At 29.9% G+C, this 21212-nt stretch overlaps 2 protein-coding genes across 2 annotated transcripts; both read right to left on the bottom strand.

Annotated features, from left to right (window-relative positions):
- Positions 1 to 4612: 4612 nt before the first annotated feature.
- On the bottom strand, positions 4613 to 10049 carry LOC128129542 (inactive protein kinase SELMODRAFT_444075-like). The gene is made up of 10 exons (XM_052768001.1): positions 9974 to 10049; positions 9700 to 9870; positions 9012 to 9127; positions 8196 to 8296; positions 7909 to 8057; positions 6851 to 7474; positions 6423 to 6565; positions 5529 to 5744; positions 5023 to 5172; positions 4613 to 4885 (listed from the first exon to the last, which is right to left on the bottom strand). Exons 1-10 carry the CDS (start codon positions 10047 to 10049, stop codon positions 4613 to 4615), a joined length of 2019 nt encoding a protein of 672 aa, XP_052623961.1.
- Positions 10050 to 13921: 3872 nt separating this feature from the next.
- LOC128129541 (SAC3 family protein C) lies at positions 13922 to 19743 on the bottom strand. Its single transcript, XM_052768000.1, has 8 exons — positions 19497 to 19743; positions 18200 to 18300; positions 16610 to 16831; positions 15565 to 15786; positions 15372 to 15457; positions 15129 to 15225; positions 14820 to 14912; positions 13922 to 14086 (listed from the first exon to the last, which is right to left on the bottom strand). Exons 1-8 carry the CDS (start codon positions 19741 to 19743, stop codon positions 13922 to 13924), a joined length of 1233 nt encoding a protein of 410 aa, XP_052623960.1.
- Positions 19744 to 21212: the final 1469 nt, after the last annotated feature.

Genomic DNA, 21212 nt, shown 5'->3' with positions numbered 1-21212 from the left:
TCAAAATCATTTAAATATAATTCTAAGCACAAAAATAAGATTTTTACTCAAAACTACATTTTTCTATGAATTCATATTAGGATTAGAGTTGTTCATTTACCTCAATGAGTCTCAATAAACAACTCTCAAGAGATGGGTACCCTTTTTCTTCCTTAGTACACAAACCCTGACCCAAAAATCCCAACCAAAAGAATTTGTAGGAGTTTGATAAATTAAGCTTGTGGGGATGTTAAATCTCTTTTAAGGGTTGAGGGTTTGAGTAATAGAGTGAGAAGAAGCAAGGAAAAGGAAATGAAAAGAAAAAGAAAGAAAAAAAAAAAGCAACAAGAAATGGGGGAGGGAGAGTAGCTGAGAGGGAGAGAAGAAGAAGGGAGAAGAAATATGAGAAAATGAGGGAGTGAGATGAAAAGAGAGTGAGAGTGAGTGAGGTTGAGTTTGTTTTTATTTATTATTATTATTATATATTCTTATTATTATTAAAAAAAAAAAAAAAAAAAAGAAAGGCAGACGTGTCATTTTCACATGTAATAGTTTCGTACCCCATTTGATTACACTTAGTGCACTTAGCATAAGATATTCTCCAACATCTAAATGGTGGATGGCCTTTCTTTTCACAGGGTTGACAAGAAGGTGTTGGAAAAAATCAGAGATAATTATTTCAATAATGCAGAACATATTTCCTTACTTGTGCAAATAAATGGTCAAACAGAAAATACAATTTCACATAGCAACAACAATTGACTGAAACTTAAATATGAGAGAATAAAAACCACGGGACCTAGTCCAGTAAAAACTTCTACTATAATAATTAATAAATATACTGGAGTCTTCCTAATAACAATAGGAAACATCAATCAACAAAAATAACAACCTAACAACCTTCCACAAATCTCAACGGGACTTTGGGATTTTGTGGCGGCCTTTGCAGCCACAAAGGATAACGGCTGAATGTGTTTGTGGCGGTCTGGGCGGCCATAAATGGCTTGCCTTTGTGGCGGTCTTTACCCTCACAAAGGGTTGATTTTGTGGCTGCAAAAGCCCTCACAAAAATCTTAAAAATTTAACTTGATTTTGTGGCTGCCTAAGCCCTCACAAAATTAAAACGTTGTGATTTTGTGAGGGCTTAGGCAGCCACAAAATCCAGCTAAATTTTTAAGCTTTTGTGAGGGCTTTTTCAGCCACAAATAAACACCAATTTGAATTTTTGTATTTGTGAGGGTTTTTTCTTGTAGTGATCATAATGTATATTAAAATAACAAACTCAGTGGTAGAAATAACTTATCAAAATTGTAGATCAAACGGAGCAAGTTTGTTATGCATCTGTTACCACCACCGGAAGTGAATTTCTTATTCTTTATGTATGTTATTGTCGATGTGCCTTTCTTCTATTCCTTCCTTCGGCACTATTCCTTTTTTTTTTATTCATCACATGGACCAAGCCAAATAAACCACATATTCCTTTTTTTTATTCTTTTCTTTCTTTAATAATAATAACAGTAATAATAATAATAATAATAATACTAATAAAATAGTAAAATTGATGGATTCCACTTGGGGATTGAGCCCATCCAACAAATCTCCCCTTCACGACTCAAGTGAGAAGGTATTGCTCAACCATGTCGACCTTCTTTCTATAGCATATCATCTTTGACACATGCAAGACATTTGTCATCATATCTGAACTATTCTTATCGGTATGAATCTTTTCAATTAAAAATAACTTCATTTCTAGTGCATTTCGTATACAATGATACCACACCTCAATATGCTTCGACTTTGCATGAAAAGTCATATTCTTACTTTAATGGATCGCACTCTGACTGTCATAGAATAACACAAACTTGTCTTGCTTGAGGCCTAAATCATTTAGAAATTTCTTCATCCACAAGAGTTCTTTGGAAGCTTATGTTGATGTAGTGTACTCAACTTCAGTAGTGGATAAAGCAACATACTTTATTAATCTTGATTGTCAAGACACATCTCCCCTTGCAAATGTCATCATATAACCAGAAGTAGACTTTCTAGAATCAAGATTACCTGCCATATATGCATCTGTGTAGCCATCCAACATATGTTCACCACCTCCATAGCATAAATACATTTTGGAAGTGCCTATAAGGTATACGAGAAACCACTTCACTGCATGCCAATGATCTTTACCATGATTAGAGAGAAACCGACTAACAACTCCAATTGCATGAGCAATATCTAGCCTTGGGCATACCATAACATACATCAAACTATCAACTGCGGATATATTTTTATATTTTTACTTTCATTTTCTTTCATTTTCATATTTTGTATTTTCATATTTTGTATTTTCATATTTTTATAACATACATCAAACTACCATAACATAAGACATATTTTTACTTTCATTTTCTTTTGCATTGGCTAATGTTGAATCTACTCCGATTTCACCAAATTCTTCTTGAATTTTTTCACATTTTGATGTCTGACTGCTAACGCTCCTTCTATTGTTGTGTCATCTTTCATTAGTCTTCTTTGTTCTTGTGCCTTTAATGCATTACGCAATTCTGCCCATGAAATTTTTGAAAAATCCTTGATATTTTCCAAGGTAGTGATGGTTGCTTTCATATCTTTCAGGTACCGTTACAAGAATTTTTTCAACAATTCTTGAGTTAGGGAATTCTGACCCTAAAAGTCTTGCATTGTTTGCAATACTGATATGTTTGTTATAGTAATCTTTTATTGTCTTAGAATCCTTCATTCTTTGAAGTTCGAATTCTCGGATCAAGTTAAGGGTCCATTTGATGGACAGGATAAGAGACAAGACATGAATATGTTATGATATCATGTTAGAAGCTAGTGTTTGATGAACCAACATGATATGATAAGTTAATCCATATATCTATCATATTGTGTCTCTCTAGTTGAAATTTCTATTCTAAATATGAGATAGGTTTGAAACCAGCAGGATAGGATAAGAACAGTAATTTACTCAATTACCCTTATATATAAATTGAAATATAAATATAAAAACAATTTATAAAATAAAATCTAAAATATAAATCTAATTAAATAGAAAAATAATTAATAGAATTTGATATTAAACTTAAACATAAAATATTAATAATTAATTTAAAAAATATTTATGATTTTACACAAAGGTAATTTTGTCTTTTTATATAATTTAATAAATTAGTATTCAAAATTATAAAAATATGAAAGTTAATTAAAATTTTAAAATAAATATAATATTTACAAGGTATTCTTATCATTCACATATAATATATATCATATCTTTATTTACATTCTAACAAATAAAATATAATTATTTGGTTAATCATGATTTTGTTTTTAAAGTTTAAATTTTTTATTTAGTACTGTCAATAGATAGTTTTAATATAAAATTATTATTACTTATTTAATTTTTTTATTAATTTATAATATTTAAAATATAATAAGTTAATTTAAAAAAAAATTAATATATAATTATTCACGATGGTGATTTTATTATTTAAATATATCACAAAATAAAATGTTATCAGGATTATCATATCACTATCCTATTCTTATCCAGTTTAATATGATATTAATTCTCTTTCTATCGGCATCAAAGGTACCCTTAATTCTTACATCCCTTCATATTCTTTCTCGAGATAATCTCATATTTTTTCGAGATAATCTCATATCTCTTTTGTTGATTTCGAGGACATGATTCCGATGAAAATAGAGGTTGATCCAACAACAAACAAGAAGACTTTGTCTTTGCTTTCTTTGTCTTCTTTTTCTTTTGCATTTTTATTTGTGCCATGGTGGGAATGTTCAGAAGTACAAGGTTTTCATAATCTTCTTCCACTGCTTCCCACACATCTGAAGCTTCCAAATATGCCTCCATATGCACGTCCTAATGTTTGTAATTGTTTTCGTCAAACACCGTCTGAGTGATTCTGGAGAGACTTGCTTCGCCTTCCATGATGTTAAACTTACACACAGATCCCATAGGAATAGGGCTCTAGATACCAATTGTTGTTAATTGAACAAAAAAAAGTAGACAAAGAAACAAAAACACATTAAAGGAAAAGAACAAATTTGATTATTATTATGTTGCAAGGAGAGAGAGAGAGAAAGTTTATACAATTATACATATGCATATGTTACTAAAAATAAAAAATAACGAAAACTGCATGTGCAGATTCTTTTACCAATTAATAAAAACTACTTTTTTCTAGTAACTAAAACAAACATAAATTACCTCTTCTAATAATTACTAAATTAAAATAACTATTACCAAATACAATTTGACTATACACACCAGCAGTCCTAAACACAACATTCAACAAGTTCACATAGGTTATGTAAATTTAACATATCTAAGTGTACCAAAAAATAGGAATGAAATTAGCACAGATGTTATTTTATTCATCAATTACTTTACCTTCAAAAGTAAATTGCTCAGCATACAAAAGCTAAATCAAGAAAACGATGTCTAGAACAAAGTATGAAGCATAGTCTATTTTAACATTGGAAACATTTTTATTTGTGTGAAGTGAACTATTTAAATAAATTAGAAAATGGAAAAAGGAGGAGACTATGGTCACTGTTTCCTTATTGATTCAAATGATTAGAAGGAGATTGATTGATTCATTCAGCCTTGTGAACATGCATGCTTGGTGGATGTAGTAGTACTCCAAGAAGTGCCTGTGCTTCCAAATGGAGGAGATGGTGGGGGTCTTAAATTGACCATGTTACATCCTACACAGAGGATTCCATCTTGATGTACTTGTAATTCTGGAGAGACATATGATATTGGAGATTCTGACATGTAGTCATAGGATGAATCTGACCGTGCTGGAGAGCAATCTCTTAGTACCATGCTACATGTGTTGCCTTCTACTATATGAGTTAATGCACTAACCACCTGCAATCATTTATAACAACAAATTAACATATTTAAGAGTCAATGTGATTTTACAGAAGCTAGACACTGTAGCTTTTGCGAAATCACTGACTCGGATTAATTTTGTCAATCCTACTGTGAAACCAAAATGCACTTACTGTATCCATTGGTAATCGCTTCTGAGGATCTCTGGTGAGACATTTTTCGGCTAGTCGAATCATCCAAAAAAGCTGGTGACAATCATAAGTATCCATCATCCTTTCATCAATTAGATCTGGATAGTTCCTTTCCTTCAGTAGTGGCCTAGCCTGAAGTTAACCAAGAGATAAAAAAATTAAATGGAACGTGCAAATTTCAATAAATTAAAAATCAACATAATACTATTGCATGAAGAACATTGCAAAAAAGAGAGGATATCATCCAAAACTACGTGTCGAAAAACAGTCTATACTATTGGAATTAAGTATGGTAATTGGTAAGCTTATAGAACTTTGATTCTCTATGTAGTACCGACACTTCAGATTGAAAACGTGTCTAATGTCTGACGCCAACACATGTGATTACATTCAATCACATTTTCTTAAATTATTATTGGTGCCCACATTTCAAACTATCCATATCAAATAGATATTCATTAAAAATATTGTTTCACACAGATTTTTACCCATCCCACAAGACTTTTGTGTCCAATCCTTTTGTCTGTGGTCCTCATTCCTGTTATTAATTGAAGAAGCACCACACCAAAAGAATACACATCTGATTTGGTTGACACTTTGCCAGATTCTGCATATTCTGGTGCCATATACCCTAAAGTTCCAACAACATCTGTTGAGTACACAGAGTCCATTTGTTCAGTTCTAGCCAGTCCAAAATCTCCCAGCTGATAAATAAATAAATAAATAGAAAAATATTATTACTAACAATTCCAATTAAAATAATATTGTACATTCACATTGCATTTTAATTAAGGGCTTATAGTGTAACCAACAATTTATCATTATTTAGTAGATTCAAATAAAATACAAAAATAAAGGATAATTGATGGGTATAGCTCATAGTTTAGTTAGTGATAAGTGCATTGAGAGTGGGGTTGCGGGAGGCGAAGTCCCTACAATACGATTCAAGTGTAATCTTGTAAGTTGGACCGTAGTATTTAAATACAGGTTCTACACTGTAAACCCTATGCTTGAATCATAATATTAAGGTACTTCAGTAACTCTGCAGTCAAAGACATAAACACAATTGCACAAACGTCGTGATCAAATCTCGTTGTTATTGATTGGTGTTTTTTGTAACTATTTTGTTTTTGAACCGGGGTTGTTGTTCTAATAATAATACTATATCTTTACTAGTCAATAATTATATTTCAATTATAAGGACATGTTTAGATTCTAAAGTCTAGCATTGTACACAAGTCATGTGAAGCATCAAGCATGACAATGTAGTTGAATGAGTTCGAGACTTTTCAATGGCATATACTTTAGAAGACTTTAAAGTCTATAACATTTCAAGTTCAATCACTAGTTTCTAATAAATCTGTGTACTGCATTACCATTGCTTCATAATCATGTGTCACAAGGATGTTACTTGGTCTCACATCTCTATGTATTATATTATTCTCATGCAAATACAATAAGCCTTTTGCAGCTCCAATAGCCACTTTTATCCTCTCTGGCCAATTAAGAGGTTTTCTAGAGTGTTCTGCATAAATGTCAAATGTAGAAATAGTTAGTATATCCTAAATGTAATAATAGTAACCATATAAAGGGATTCATGACACTAATTTGTATTCATATCAGTAACTATTTCAAAGTTCATTTGTCCATCAGATGTCAGCGCAGTAACAAGAGTTTGACATTGTAATCTCAAAGGACAAAGTTCAACTTCCTTTGATGATAGTTGTAAAATGGTCATTAGTGTCACTTTAATTAATAATAATTTTTCTCTTCCCTAAGTAAATAAAAATTGAAGTTCATTTTCTCTTACGCGATAAATGTTGATCAAGTGAGCCATTGCAAACAAATTCATAAACAAGAAATCTGTTAATTCCCTCAGAACAAGATCCTAGAAGCATGACCACATTTTCATGCATTGCTTTGCTAAGTGCATTAACTTCAGATTTGAATTCCTTCTCTCCTTGTAAGCTTGCAAACTTATGTCTCTTAACAGCAATCTTAATTCCTTGCAACTTTCCCCAATAAACAGAACCAAATCCACCTTCTGATAAATAGTTCTTTGGTGAAAAACCATGTGTTGCTTCATGCAACTCCCCATATGTGAATTCTTTCATCAACTCAAATTTTGGCCTTGTGTTCTCACACACTGAACAAACAGAATTTTTAAACTTTTCAACTTTTTGATATGCTTCTTTCTTGCTTCTATGTTCAAATGTTGTCTCCTTCTGATGCATTTGAGGAACACTACTTGTCTTTTGAATGTCTTGAATAGGTAATAGGCAATACCCTCTTGCCATATCAAGATCTTTGTCTTCAGGGGTTTGTTTTGTTTGACAATGAAGTCGATGACACGCGACCTTAGAAAGATCAGAGCTCGATTTGGAGCAGAAAACGGCATTTGTCATGCGTTGCAAACTCGATGTGGATTCGGGACCTGCATCATGATTTTAATGGTATTTTGGTGAGACTCAAAGAAATTAAGATTGTAGTAAGTTTTCATTTATAATACTAAGATGATGACCAGCAAAAGACCATGAAAACATAATTTGTCAATCAAAACATATGTTTTGATAAACATCTTAATTAAGTGCTTATAAAATAAGCGCTTATAATAATTAAGTGATTTTGTTTAAGCTATTTCTATAACAAAAGATACAATAAAGTTAATTTGTTTTCATATAAGCAGCTGATCTCATAAGCTATCCTAAAGAGCTTATGGAAATAAGCTGAAAACAACTCATGAACATGTCATTAGTTGTTTCCATATGTTCTCCTAAATAACTGCAAAAGTGCTTATGCCAATAGGTAATATATCTACTAAGCCAATCCAAACAGGCCCAAAATAACTATATTGGTTAGTTTCCTTACGTTTTACAGAACTTGCTTTGTCATATCCTCTAAAAGAAATCTTTGTTTTCCTTGGCCCTCTCAAGTGCTTAATGGAGTTATCACGTTTCATTATTAGCAAAGCACAAGAGAGACTCTGCATGAAATCTGTCTTATATTTCTTCATGTCCCTGCATGTCAGACATAAAAGCTTCACAACTCATCAAGATATAAAGGCAAATATGTTCATATCAGTGCTTAGCATTTTGATTAATCTTTTTTATAAGGTTTATAGTTCATAGAAAATAAATATTTGGAAAAGTTGGAATAATGACCTATCAAGTATAACTGACGTTGCCTTCAAACTGATTGCAGCGTTTACAGCAAGCTCTGGTAACTTTCCTGGAAGCACTTCAATCAAGAACTGAATCTGGAAAATTTCATTCATGAAAATGATTCCATTAGACAATTTATCAAAAAGTCTAGACAACCAAAACTAATAAATATATAATACTTTATAATCTTGCTACAAAAGATACAACAACAACCAAGTCTTACTCTATCAGGCGAAGTTTGCTATATGAATCAAACAACATCATAATATTTATATCATATATATTGTATCTCTAGGCAAGAAAATGGACCTCTAAACTCTTATTAAATTCCAATAAGTATGATATATTTTTTCAAGTCACATATTTTTCAATCTACTATGACAAAGGATATATCTATGGAAAGGAAAAATGATACATCAATTGCTTATAGCATAAATACTTATCATTCTTTTTATAATAAAAAAATTTATTGAAGAGAATACGAGGAGTACTCCAATCATTACATAAGTACTTATCATATAAATCCTTATGAATAAGTTGTTGCTATACAAATTATAAAATAAAATCATGTCACAAGTTGTTTTCATATAAACTCTCCCAAACTATCTTATAAGCGTTTATGCAAATCTCCACAATGGCAACGCAGCCGCAATTTAGGCTGCATTTTTCCTCAATGTAAACGTTTGCAGTGTAACCGCAACTGTGACCGCAATTTAAAATCATGATGTTTGTAGATAAGCTCAAATAAATCAATTGAAACAAACCATAATCTAGCATGTACTTCTCTTGTAGCTGGAGTTATTATCAAACCTTGTTTGTTTCACACTGCTCAGAAATTTTTCTGATGCATGGATCATTATGCAGCTTTTCTTTCTTCTTTGCAACCTCTTCTTCAACAACATTCTGATCACTCCCAAATATTGCCCCTGATGATAACAAGGTCAACATCTCCATATGATATATATCAGAAAAACCAAAATATGCAGTAAGTAATCTTATTTTTCTCTAAAAAAGGTGGAAAGTATGTAAAAAAGATATTTGGAAAAAAGGATATATAATTGAAGGAAAAAACTATATTATAAATGTACAACTCAAGCTCAACTACATATTTTGGTATATGAAATAGCCACTTTTATTGAAAAAGATAACCAAATTTTATGCTATCTCAATATGTGTCAAGTTCTTTCATACAATTTTTTTGTCTTTTAAGCTCTGATTCACAAGAAAAAGGGACTCTAGTAATCCAGAGTTCAACAGGAAAGTAACTAAAGTTTGATTAACGATTGTTTCAACTAGAATTCGAATTCAAGTACTTTTAATTGATTCAACTTTTACTGACACTCATTAACCACTTTAAACAGATCATTTGGTTTCGAATGTCATAGAACCTTCAATTAAAGACGAATGTTCAGAAGAACTCAAGTTCGAATCCTGACTAAAATCATAAGACACAAAACCAAACTGAAACATAAAGAAGGAAAAGAACTAAGCATGAGACACTCACGAAATCTAGCACTGGAAGGACTGTTTACACGGCGAAGAATTGCAAGAAGTGTAAGGTTATCACCATGTTCAAGTGAAAAGCCACTGAGGGCCCATTTAAGAGCTTTTGCACTAAAGTCTCTTGATGAATGGTGGATCACCACAACAGTACTCTGCGTTGATACCACTGCTTATCAACTATCCTAGTTTTAAGTAAATCAATTTTCAATTCAATATATTGCTTTAATAGAGGGTGTAACTAGCAAAAATATAATTCAATATTTGAACACTTTTTATGATTTTTAGTATTGCCATGCGATTTGTTACTTTTCTTTTTGTTGCTTTCTCTGTAGTGTGTAACTTCATGTCTTGGTTGGTTTATATTCTTGTAGATTGGATGATGCCACGGTATCTATAATCTATTGAGATATTGAAATTTATTTAAAGGATGAACTCTTCCAATAGATTCTCTTAGGTTCGAGTTTGGGAGAATATATTTCGGTGTAAGCAAAGACTAATACACAAATTTAATATCTTAAAAATATTGAGACTCATTTAAAGGAATAATATTTTTCAATAGATGTTTTTTAATATACACATATTTGATAACAAATTTTTAATGGTGTACCTAAAGGAATTGAATTATCGGTCAATTTTGTCTAATAATGTTGATCTAATGCCAAAACAATAGAAGAACTAAAACAAGAGTTGTGAAATCCTCAAGGAACAGCTATATGAAGATTCACAAGAATATGAATAAAAAATTCAAGAATAAGATATGCATAGGACAAAAAATAAGGATTAAGAAAAAAAATATTAACTCCGAATCTATTCACTATCAAATGCATACTTCAAATGGTGTTGAATCCAGGAGTGTGTTGTGAATTGAAAGGATACTCATTAAATCATAAAAAGAGGGAAAAAAGTTATTAAGATTTTTTTGTGAATATGTAGTGGTTTTGTATTTTTTTTGCAATTCATATATTTTTATTTTCTTTGTTTTAACACTTGCTGTTGTATTGCTTTGTAATATTCTGCCACTGAACAATCAAAACATGTGGATACTTATTTCTTGTTATGCACACATTGTGGATATGGTTAATAATGTTTTTTTTTTCTCTATAAAATTGGATAAATTTGATTTGAGTTCCTACTAAAAATTAATTTTTGTGGATTGTTTGAATTAAAAGTAAAATAGCATCATTCTTTAAATTATTTTATAGATTAATATAGGTTTTGTGTCAATACAAATTTATTTACACTGTCAATTAATTATTCATTATTATATCATTAAAAATATTTATTTTAACTATAATGACTGAAAAGTTATATAAAATAATTTGTAAGTGGTTAACAATGTTAAATATTTTACATTTTAGTTTAATGTGAGAATATAAGTAGAAATAGAAAGTAGTTAAAATAATAAACAAACAAAACAAGGTTCGTCAAATTAGTAACGATTTAACTCATATTCCTGATATGAGTTTGAATTGTGCTATTTTATGTTGTGAAAACTTCGTTTGTAGATTAAATATAAACTACAATATAACACGCGCAATGCGTGTGTAATTTATAAAATTTTATTTAAAAGTAAATTTATAAAAAATATTTGAATGTGATATTTATAGTGTATAAATGTATTAATTTGATTTTTTTTTAATATTTGTAAATTTTTAGTTTATAATAATAGTGGTTGTATAAAAAAAATGAAATGAAAACAATTGACAAATTTGTAATAAAATGAATGATTTTCACTCTAAAATATATGATTAAAAAATAAGAGTAATTGTTTGTAATACAATTAAAAATATTAAAATAAAATATAAATGATTTTCACTCTAAAAATATTATTAAAAAAAGATGAGTGATTGGTTGTAAATATTTTATTTTTTTAAAATATTGAATCATTATAAAATACTCTCTTCTTATAAAAAAAATAGTACAAGCATTGATTTGACATATATTTGTAAGCATTAGTTTTTATATGATCATTATTTTTATTTTTATTTTACTTTTTATCTTGATTACTATTATTTCTTTATTCTTTTTTGACTAATTGAATAAACTACTATTTTTTATATTTTATATTTCATGTCTCATTTCCACTTAAATTTTTTATAACATTCTTAATTAAAGGTTTTATGTCACATGTTTCTTTTAAAAATATTTTGATTTAATTATCCTTTTGGAGAGTGTATATAATGAACAAACTTAAAGTACTATTTTTTACGACAAATACACGAAATAATATTAGAAATGATAAGACATCACTACTTGATTTTGATTACTTTTGTCATTAATTGAAACTATGATATGATTTTGGTTAAATACTTTCATTTGTATTAGATTAATAAAATATGTATTTGAGTACTAATAAGAGAAAAATGAACATAAATCGTAAATTACTTTGAAAATATTTAATGAATAATTTAATATTTTTATTTAAAAAAAAATATCATTTGCTGTTTTTTCTTTTTTTGCAAAGGCTAATTTAAATTATTATATTTTAATATTTTTTTATTTATTTTAATTTAAACTTCGTTAGATTGTTTGTGCATAAGTTTAATTATTTATTTTTAATATGTGATGGTTATGTTTATATATATTTTGTGGTAATTTATGATTGTTACATTTTAATTATTAAAATATTATGATGTATTATATGAATTGAATTAAAAAATTAAATAATAATTAAATCAAGTTTGTAATGAGAGTTATATTTTTTATTGTTGGTTTTTTAACAATAGAAATATAGACAAAAAATTAGTAGAATGAAGAATAAAAAATAAATTAATTCTAGAAGTATCATATTGATTGATGTGGTAAAATTAATATTACATAAATATATTATATTGATATTGTTATAGACGTTCTTTTTATATAATAGAAATTTGAAATAAGAGGCTATATTTCGATCTAAATTTAAAAAAAAATATTAAAATACAACTCACTTAAATTTTGTCTTATTAAAAAATGACAAAAAAACAAAGTCGGACCAAAAACAAATAAACAACTAAACATCATTATCTCTATGTATTTATAATTCCTCAACAACAACAAAAATCACTATGTACTTACAAGTAATATTGGTACAAGTTCATGTTTGTGGCACATTATAGTTTATTCCGTCTTCATCACAAAACCACGAAAGGCTTAAAAAAAACTTTAAAAAAGAATACTGAATAATTCCATTCTTAAGAGACAGGTTCATTTTTCTTGTTATATACAACATACGTTGGAACATGCTTCGTTCCTCACACATCAGAAAAGTTCAAATATAAGCATAAGGAGATAAAAACTTTAGTTGTTTGGTTCAAATAAGACAAGATGCATATAATACATTGACCTAACAATATATTTTTTTTCCTTACAATAAAAGGTTACAAATGTACAGATGTGAACAGATATATTAAAATTCCCCAAAAGGGCTAAGAAACAAGATAATGTATTTCGTCAACTTTTTAGTAGATACTCAAAGGTTTAATTCCGCTATAGGATAATTTGAATTAGTTAAAAAAAAAATTAAATTAGTCATTAACAAAAATTGTTTTTAATTATATTTTTAAATTAGTCAATAATTTACAATTACTTTTTTGAACTAATTTTTTTTCTCACTTCATTACTAATTGCTTTTATAATATGTAATTAGTTCATCCAATTTGGAAACTTAATTACAAAAGATTCAGAGATATTATAAAGATAAATTATTTAGAAACGCAATTAAAAACTCTTTAGAGCAAGCTTGGAAACGTTAGAAGAAAACTTGTGAAATATAATTCCAGATCAAATGCAAAATGGAAAAAGTGATTAAATTAATTATTTATTGGTGTCAGTAAATCTGCAATGTTGCCCATGTTTACAAATAGAATAAACACCTTTACATTAGTAACATACCAAATATAAAAACTCAAATGTACATTTACAAGTACAAACAGCTCCTTATAGTACACAACACATTCCCATGTTTCCTAAAAGCATCAGATATAGATTCTATTGAACTTATATTGTTGGTATATAATAATCAATGATCATAGTCACACAATTATTTCCATACTTAGGGAAAGTGATGAAAATAGTTGCAACCGAAGATCATGCCTGTTCAATCTCCTAGTATTGCTCCCAATGAATTTTGTTAAGTGTCACGTTTGAATCTAAGCCCAACAAATTGGACTTAGGCCCAAACCTGACACCTAACATATACATCTGGACCAATGTTGGGGATGGAGTAAATGGCGTCTCTAAGACTGCCTTCCATAATCTTGTAAGCCCAAGAAACTATATTTTTGGAACCCACCTTTGGGGTGACTGAAGGTAGTTTGCTTTGTGTGAAGTAACTTATTTCCAGATTCATCTGTACATGTCTCAAGACCGCAAGAATGGCATAACAATTCCAAATCCGATTCCTGTCAGGGATAAAAATACCATATAGCAAGCATTGTAAAAAAAACTAATCTTACAACTTAGATTAACATATTAAGGAACTTTTGAAAAAAGTTCAACGTTAGATTGATAAACCTCATCATGAAGATAAAGCTTAAAACATTACATACAAAATTGAAAAGTTAGGTTTTGTTTGGTTTTAGAAAACGTTCTCTGTTTTCATTTTATGATTTCAATTTTAATTGCCAAACTGTTTCCTTTTTTCGTTATGTTTCCTATAATCAAATATTTGTACACGAAACAACAAAAACAAAAAATGGTTTCATGTTCAAATCTTTCAAAAATGGGGTAGCTTTTGTAATTAAAAATGAAAACAAAAATCATTATTCAAACCAAATAGACCTTAATGTACATCTTAATCCCATCTCAAAACTAGCCTAATGGAAGTGAAGATCTCACGATTAAGACTTCATGTTTGTTCACAGAGAACATAAATGACTCCACTATTGTCAATCGTAGGTCGCAGAAAATAGCAGCTTGTTCACTATGCTACAACACTATAGCACTGTTGTAACTGTTATTTGACAACACTTTGTACTAAATAGTAAATACTATATCACAGATCAAAGGCGGTTTTTTCAAATTCTGCTTTGCTATAGCTGTTGTTTGACAACACTAAATGACTCAATCTTGGTGTCTATCTAGAGCGACTTTAAGTGTTTCTGTAGACTTGGTAGCAGAAAGCAGAGTTCATACCTCTATCATCAGGTGTTTTGAAAGGTTGAACAGAGGATATGGATGAAGTTTGTAGCCACTGAAATTTATGCAAGATAAAGCCAGCGAACGAACCTTTAAGTACACACAAGCAAAACCATTATCATTAAATATAGAAATAGAAGTTCGGAAAAGCATGAGCTGAGGTCTAGGCATATTTATCTGATTTACGGAGCCTTTGGATAAATAGCTTAATTATGCATTTATTGAATAAGTGTTTATCTTAAAAGCACTCGTATATAAAAGACGGAATATTAGGAAAAGGATGCAATATCTGGTTACAGTAATTACTTCATTGATATAAGGCTCCATAATGCAGTACTGCAGATATGATGCCTGAGCTGCAGCAGTACGGAAGAAATCAATATAATTACAGAGTCGGAAAGACCTGAAAAGAGAAAAAAGAATATCAGTGATTGACATACACTCACAGTTTTATTACATATGAGAAACAGGCTAATGAGAAAACCAACGAAAAATCTATTTTATTTAATTATAAAAGTAAAAAAATTTAATAAATAGGAGAAAGGCTACCGTACGACTCTCCTAGCAAACTGCATTTCTTTTGACTTCAATATCGGAGTTGATACACGACTAAACCATAAAGAAAGCGGTTCACCCTGTGGACCAGAAACAACTACATTACATTACATTAAGAGTTAATAAGTCTGAAGCTAACTAAAGATAGAGAAAAATAACTAATCATATCAAAGATGTAGGAATTTACCATTGGTTTGCTGTGAGAACCAAGATTAAGAAGCACATATAATGAATGGAACTCAGCTTCATTCTCATGCACATTATTTGAATTTCGATTTGCTTCGTACAGATTAAATAAAGAAGACAATGTTTTTGTGAGCTGCTCCATGTTAAGATGATGCAGTGATGCAATGTTTGGATCACCCATAGAACACCAGAGCTTTTGATGTGATATAACATGAAATTTCACCTGCATGATTAAATATAGTGCTAAACTCATTATCTGAATTCCATGCTTGAAAGGCTAGTTAATGAAGTACATATAATTTGCCAAAGAACAAAAGTATTAAGTCCATGCTTCAATAAGCATGCTGTAATATAAGGCCGCCGCGGTCCATTATAGCGCGCTAAGGGTCCATCCTTACCAAGTCACATGATAAGCTTGACTGTGTAAAGAAAGAGGGTGTCTCAAGACTGACACAACCATCTGGCATGATCCAAGTCCTTTTATTTCTTGATGGTAATTGCTGGATCTTCCATTCTTAAGTAGAGTTTTTTATTTCCATTTTTCTGTCATTATTCAGTTAATTTAATTTTAGGATAGCCATTAAAGAATTTATGTACCTTAGTCTGGATATTGTAACCTTTGTACATGGTAAGAAATGTGAAATAGCGTTCATTTTTTCGTCTTAAGATTTGTAACAAGGGCCTACCCTAAATATGTTAATAGGACACCCACATTTGTCCACTCTCCAAATGACTGTCTAGTCTTGGGAGTAAGGGGTGTGGTTTGGAGGTCTGGTTGCCCTTGCTCTGCAAACCCATTTTTGAATGAAGCAGGGAAAAATCAGTTTCTTTTTAATATTTATGCATGAGACAAACAGACCTTACGAATTTACTTGCAACTGATATTTGCAAATCCATTATCAGAAATGCAACTTATTCTTACAAAAATAAACAAATGCAACTTAAATCATGTACCCTAACAAACTTGTAAGAGAAAAGTTGATATCAGTAGATGATGATTAGAAGAAAGCGTATAAACCAAAGATATCCGAAAGAGAAAACTATACCATTCCCTCATACATGTAGATAACTCTCTTGCTTACAATATTTTGCATAGTAAGATCTTGACGTATAGACCTTGTCCTATCAAAGATGAAGTCATGAACTACTTCAAATGGATGCTCCTTAGAATCCAGCAAGCCCAAAAGGTAATTTAAAGTATCTTCTAATACAGCAAGAGGCCGCATATCAGATGCTTGAACATATTTGCTGGATATAGTTCTGCAAAACTGATAAGTAAAATGTTGATAAGCTGTGAAACTAAAAGATATTGAACAGGGTGGTTCCGGATAAAAGCCACTAAAATACTATACAACCAACCATCCACTGATGATTATACAGAAAAATAAAGTTACAGAAAAAGAAAATGTTAAGAGTCTCACATTGGATGAGATATTGGTTTAAAATGTGTTTAGAAAAGGTGGACAGTGCTCCCTTTACAAGCCGGTTTTGTAAGGATTGAGTTAGGCCCAACCCAAATTTTAAGAGAAAAATAAACTGAAAACTTGGAATCGTGTGCTTTATAAAGTAGTACATTGTAATGCACCATGCTAAATATCTTTCAAATTCAAAATCAAACATATACTTTATATCGCAATGCACCATGCTGGAGAATCATGTCTTGATAATTGTAGTGGGCATAATTATATTTAGGGAATCTAGGAAAGTTAGAGCTAATGGTTAATCAATGTTCAGAGACAAATTAATGTATACTCAAACACTAACTAAATCAACAATAATTATAAGAGATTGCTGCTTGACCTTTTCCCTATTTGGAAACTTGTTAACAAGAACTTCATTACTAAATTGCAGTTGTAAGTTTGTAACTCGTATAAATATTGTAGTTCAGTAGTTGCCCCTAAATTTTTCTGTTCATTGGATTTAATGATGTTGATGGTACCAAGTGATTCAAACCAATCTTTACTAGGTGTTGCACAGTAGCATTAACACAAACAACCAATTTTCTAAAGTGAATAAGCATTTTCTCATGAATCCATGATCCATATATGATATAGTACCTGCTTTCAAACTTTCAAATTCAGGATCATTTCTTTTATATTTATTTTTACCATCTGGTCCAAACTATCTTACTCTTTGATTTTACAAGTTTCTCTTTTACCAAAATCCAATATAATAATCTCTTTGATGCGAATTTTTTTTACCAATCATAGGTCATTCAATCAAAGCCAAATTACTTTGATGCACATTAATCTGTCTAGAAATTCCATATCAGCATCAGTAATAAAGTTTCAACTGTACAGTGAAGCTGTCGCCTCCTCAAAGCGTCAGCGGCAGATATGTAACTATGAACAGATTATACAGTTAAAAAATCTTAAGCAATGTCCAGGGTCAACATATAACCAATGAAATTTGAATATTGATTACTAAATTTATCAAACTTGAACCATATAATGAATCCCAGTTTGTAATTTCTTACAGGGGAATGTTTTGCAGTACCCATAAAACACTGCTGATCATCAAAGCTAGCTTAAAAGTGAATTCAGCATGATGCTTGAGAGTACATCCTTCTTAAACTAGACAGAAGCATACTTTATAAGGTAAAACCAGATAACGTAGGAGAACAATTATGATCCTACCTTCTTGACTGCAAGAGCTGGGGATGATTTTCCAGGATTACCATTTAGCCTCTCAAAAACTGCCAAATCGCGAAGTTTCTCACGCTGGATCCTCTCTCTTTCTGAGACACAGTGAAAATGTTTGAAAATAGAAGTTTCAGGTATATATATTGTATATGAACTCCTTATAAAAGAAGAATAATAGCAATTGATAGTTTCTCACGATTTACCGTGAAGCACACAGAAATGTTTAGGTGTTACAGTGATTCAACAGAGCAAAGATAGACGGCAGAAACAAAGGCTTTTTTCCTAGCACTATCAGCGACAGAAACTATTAGCCTATCATTGATTAACTCTTTTTACTAGCACTATCGGTTTTCTCACATTACCAAACAATCTTAGGTGTTATTCTACCATTTGTTTCCCCACAAATACATTATTTCTTGGTCTTGTAAGTCCACTCATTCATCGCAACATTTCCATCTCTGTGATATGAAGCTTATCCTTTAGTTTGTTTGCTATTTACCATCTAACAATCAATACTTAATGAATTGGTTATAAGTAAATACCAAAAAAAAAGGTTGATCTAGCCACATGACCCAATGCTACGATGCCATTGTTGATTGAACTTTATTTAAGTATTAATTATTCAGGTCAGTATAGAGTCTATCAAGATTTTTACAGATATCATTCAATTAATCCATTAACAAACACTTTACCATCCTTCTTTATTAACTAACAAGAAAAAATTCCTGCAAGACAAGGAATCACTTTCGCAATCGTGATGCCTTTGCATGCCATTTTCCGTAAAAAAAATGTATCCTTACACTGTATCATCTCCCCACCAATATAATATAAAGCAATACCAGTTTTTCAAAGAAAACCAGAGCCTTTCATCGGCATCACTTTCTTTTTCATCATCACTGCTTAATAATGTAAATTGCCTCCTATTATGAAATTTCTCTTCATCTACACACATGCTACATAATAGCACTCAAAAGGAAACCATTTAATAATTCCTCTTATGAAATTTCCTTCATCTACACACATGCCTAAACTCTGTAGCACCGACACTATTGATCAAAGGCATGTTCCAATGTCCAACATGTGATGTTGTGTGTGGCGTCCATATTCATATGTCATAGTACATTAAAGCATTTTCACCATAAAACAAATTACAACAAATAAAAAAACTAACTTTATCATATAAAATCCAACATTGCAACTCTACTAGCATCTAGAAATGATTGTAATAATCAAATTAACAATCACCAAGAATTCAAATTCTTATTGTAAATTAGTCGAATCATTTAGTTACCTGGACACATATAAGGACAAGTTCCAACTAAAACCCCAAAATTGGAAGATTGTTGTGCATCCTCTTGGCTGCTATTGAAATCAGAGATAGAAGCATTATAATTACTACCAGTGGTAGGAGGAGGAGTGACCCTTTGAGCAAAAGTTGAAACTTTGGATTGATTGGTAGCATTTGATGGGAATTTGTGGCGGTGCGGATGCCGTGATTTGGAAAAAGAAGAGCTAGGGCTTCCATTTCCACTATTCATCTTTCTCTTCTTTCTTCCCCATTGTTTCAGTTTTATTTTTATCTTTATTTTGTATTTTTTCTTTTCTTTTTTATTTTGTTGTTTACGAGGTGAGATTTATTTTTTAGTTATAAAAATTAAACTCACTAGTGCTACAATTAACTTTTCATCGACTTCTTTTTTGTTCTGAATTTTTCATCGATTAAAACATGTGTGAAACTATAAAAATAACAATAACAATAATAATAATAATAATATATTTTATCAAGAAAATATTTTTTATCAAGAAAATATTTTTTTTTAATAATAATCAAGACATTGGATTAATATTCAAGTGTGATTTTGTCCATTTTTTTCAAAACTTGTACGAGTATATCCATTCTAATTGCTTACCATAATTTTCATTTCATGAAACGTGTTAGCAAAGGAATGTTACATTGGGCTCAAAACTGACATGATCAAAGTCTATGATAGAATAGAGTAAGAGTTCCTTCAAAAGACTCTTAATTCTATGGATTTTTCTAATGCTCTCATAAATACTATTATGAAGTGTTTATTATTGTATTTTTCTCTATTTTTATTAATGGTAATGCAATCTAATTTTTCTACCTTAAAAGAGGTTTTAGACGGAGTGATCTATTTCCTCATCTTTTCATTATTTGTGCTGAGATTTTTTTGGAACTTCTTCTCCAAAATCAATCTAACAATAAAAATACATGTACATATGATTAAAATTGCTAAGGGCCCCTCAAAGATAACCCATCTCCCTTTTATTAATGATAGTTTAAATTTTTAACAATTCTATAAAGGATAAATCCAAGGAGAGAACAATTATTATCATTGAACGTGTTAGAATTTAATTGATGTGTCATCAAATAGATTGAGGCATTGAGCATTCATTTATAGAATTGAGCATAGTCATCCATATAGATGTCTTGGTGAGGCATAAAATTCTATATATTGCTTCATTGTAATTTTGTGCAAAGGATTGTTGGTAAGAAATAAAGTTGAAAATAGGTTATATTCGGTTAGATTTTGTTAATTTTGAATTTAATCTATCAAAATATTTAAAGTTTAAATCTAACATGAGTATGTCATAAGCTTTTTTTAGGTTTGAGTGTAACATTTATGAAAGTCTAATATGATATGTAAACCTGTTTAAAAGTCTATTTCATATTAACATACTTAAGTAAATAATGAGATATCTTCGAATAGATTAATAAACTAATATGTCAATAAAATTAAGTATATTTTTTAAAATTTAATGTGAAATTTTAGAGAATTTGACGTTAGCTCGTATCATATTTCAATTTTTTATTATAATATATTTAAATATGTCAAAATTAATGTAGATTAATACGATTAATTATTAAAAGATTAACAAACTTATAATTTAACATATATAAAATTCAAAATCCAATATATATAATAATAATAATAATAATAATAATAATAATAATAATAATAATAATAATAATAATAAATCTTTT

Source organism: Lactuca sativa, unplaced genomic scaffold, assembly GCF_002870075.4.
Source record: "Lactuca sativa cultivar Salinas unplaced genomic scaffold, Lsat_Salinas_v11 Lsat_1_v11_unplaced_37, whole genome shotgun sequence".
NCBI classification, from domain to species: Eukaryota; Viridiplantae; Streptophyta; class Magnoliopsida; order Asterales; family Asteraceae; genus Lactuca; species Lactuca sativa.
The sequence above is the reverse complement of the archived record's forward strand: the minus strand, read 5'-3'. Positions and strand labels throughout refer to the sequence as shown.

Coding starts and splice junctions, on each gene's coding strand:
- LOC128129542 (XM_052768001.1), bottom strand. CDS start 10,049: ATGAAGTTACACACTACAGAGAAAGCAACAAAAAGAAAAGTAACAAAT. Junction 5,745..6,422: donor TTGTGACACATGATTATGAA/GCAATGGTAATG, acceptor TTTATTTATCAG/CTGGGAGATTTTGGACTGGC. Junction 5,173..5,528: donor ACAAAAGTCTTGTGGGATGG/GTAAAAATCTGT, acceptor GGTTAACTTCAG/GCTAGGCCACTACTGAAGGA.
- LOC128129541 (XM_052768000.1), bottom strand. CDS start 19,743: ATGAATAGTGGAAATGGAAGCCCTAGCTCTTCTTTTTCCAAATCACGG. Junction 16,832..18,199: donor CAGCTCTTGCAGTCAAGAAG/GTAGGATCATAA, acceptor TTTACTTATCAG/TTTTGCAGAACTATATCCAG. Junction 15,458..15,564: donor GTTCTCACAGCAAACCAATG/GTAAATTCCTAC, acceptor TCTGGTCCACAG/GGTGAACCGCTTTCTTTATG.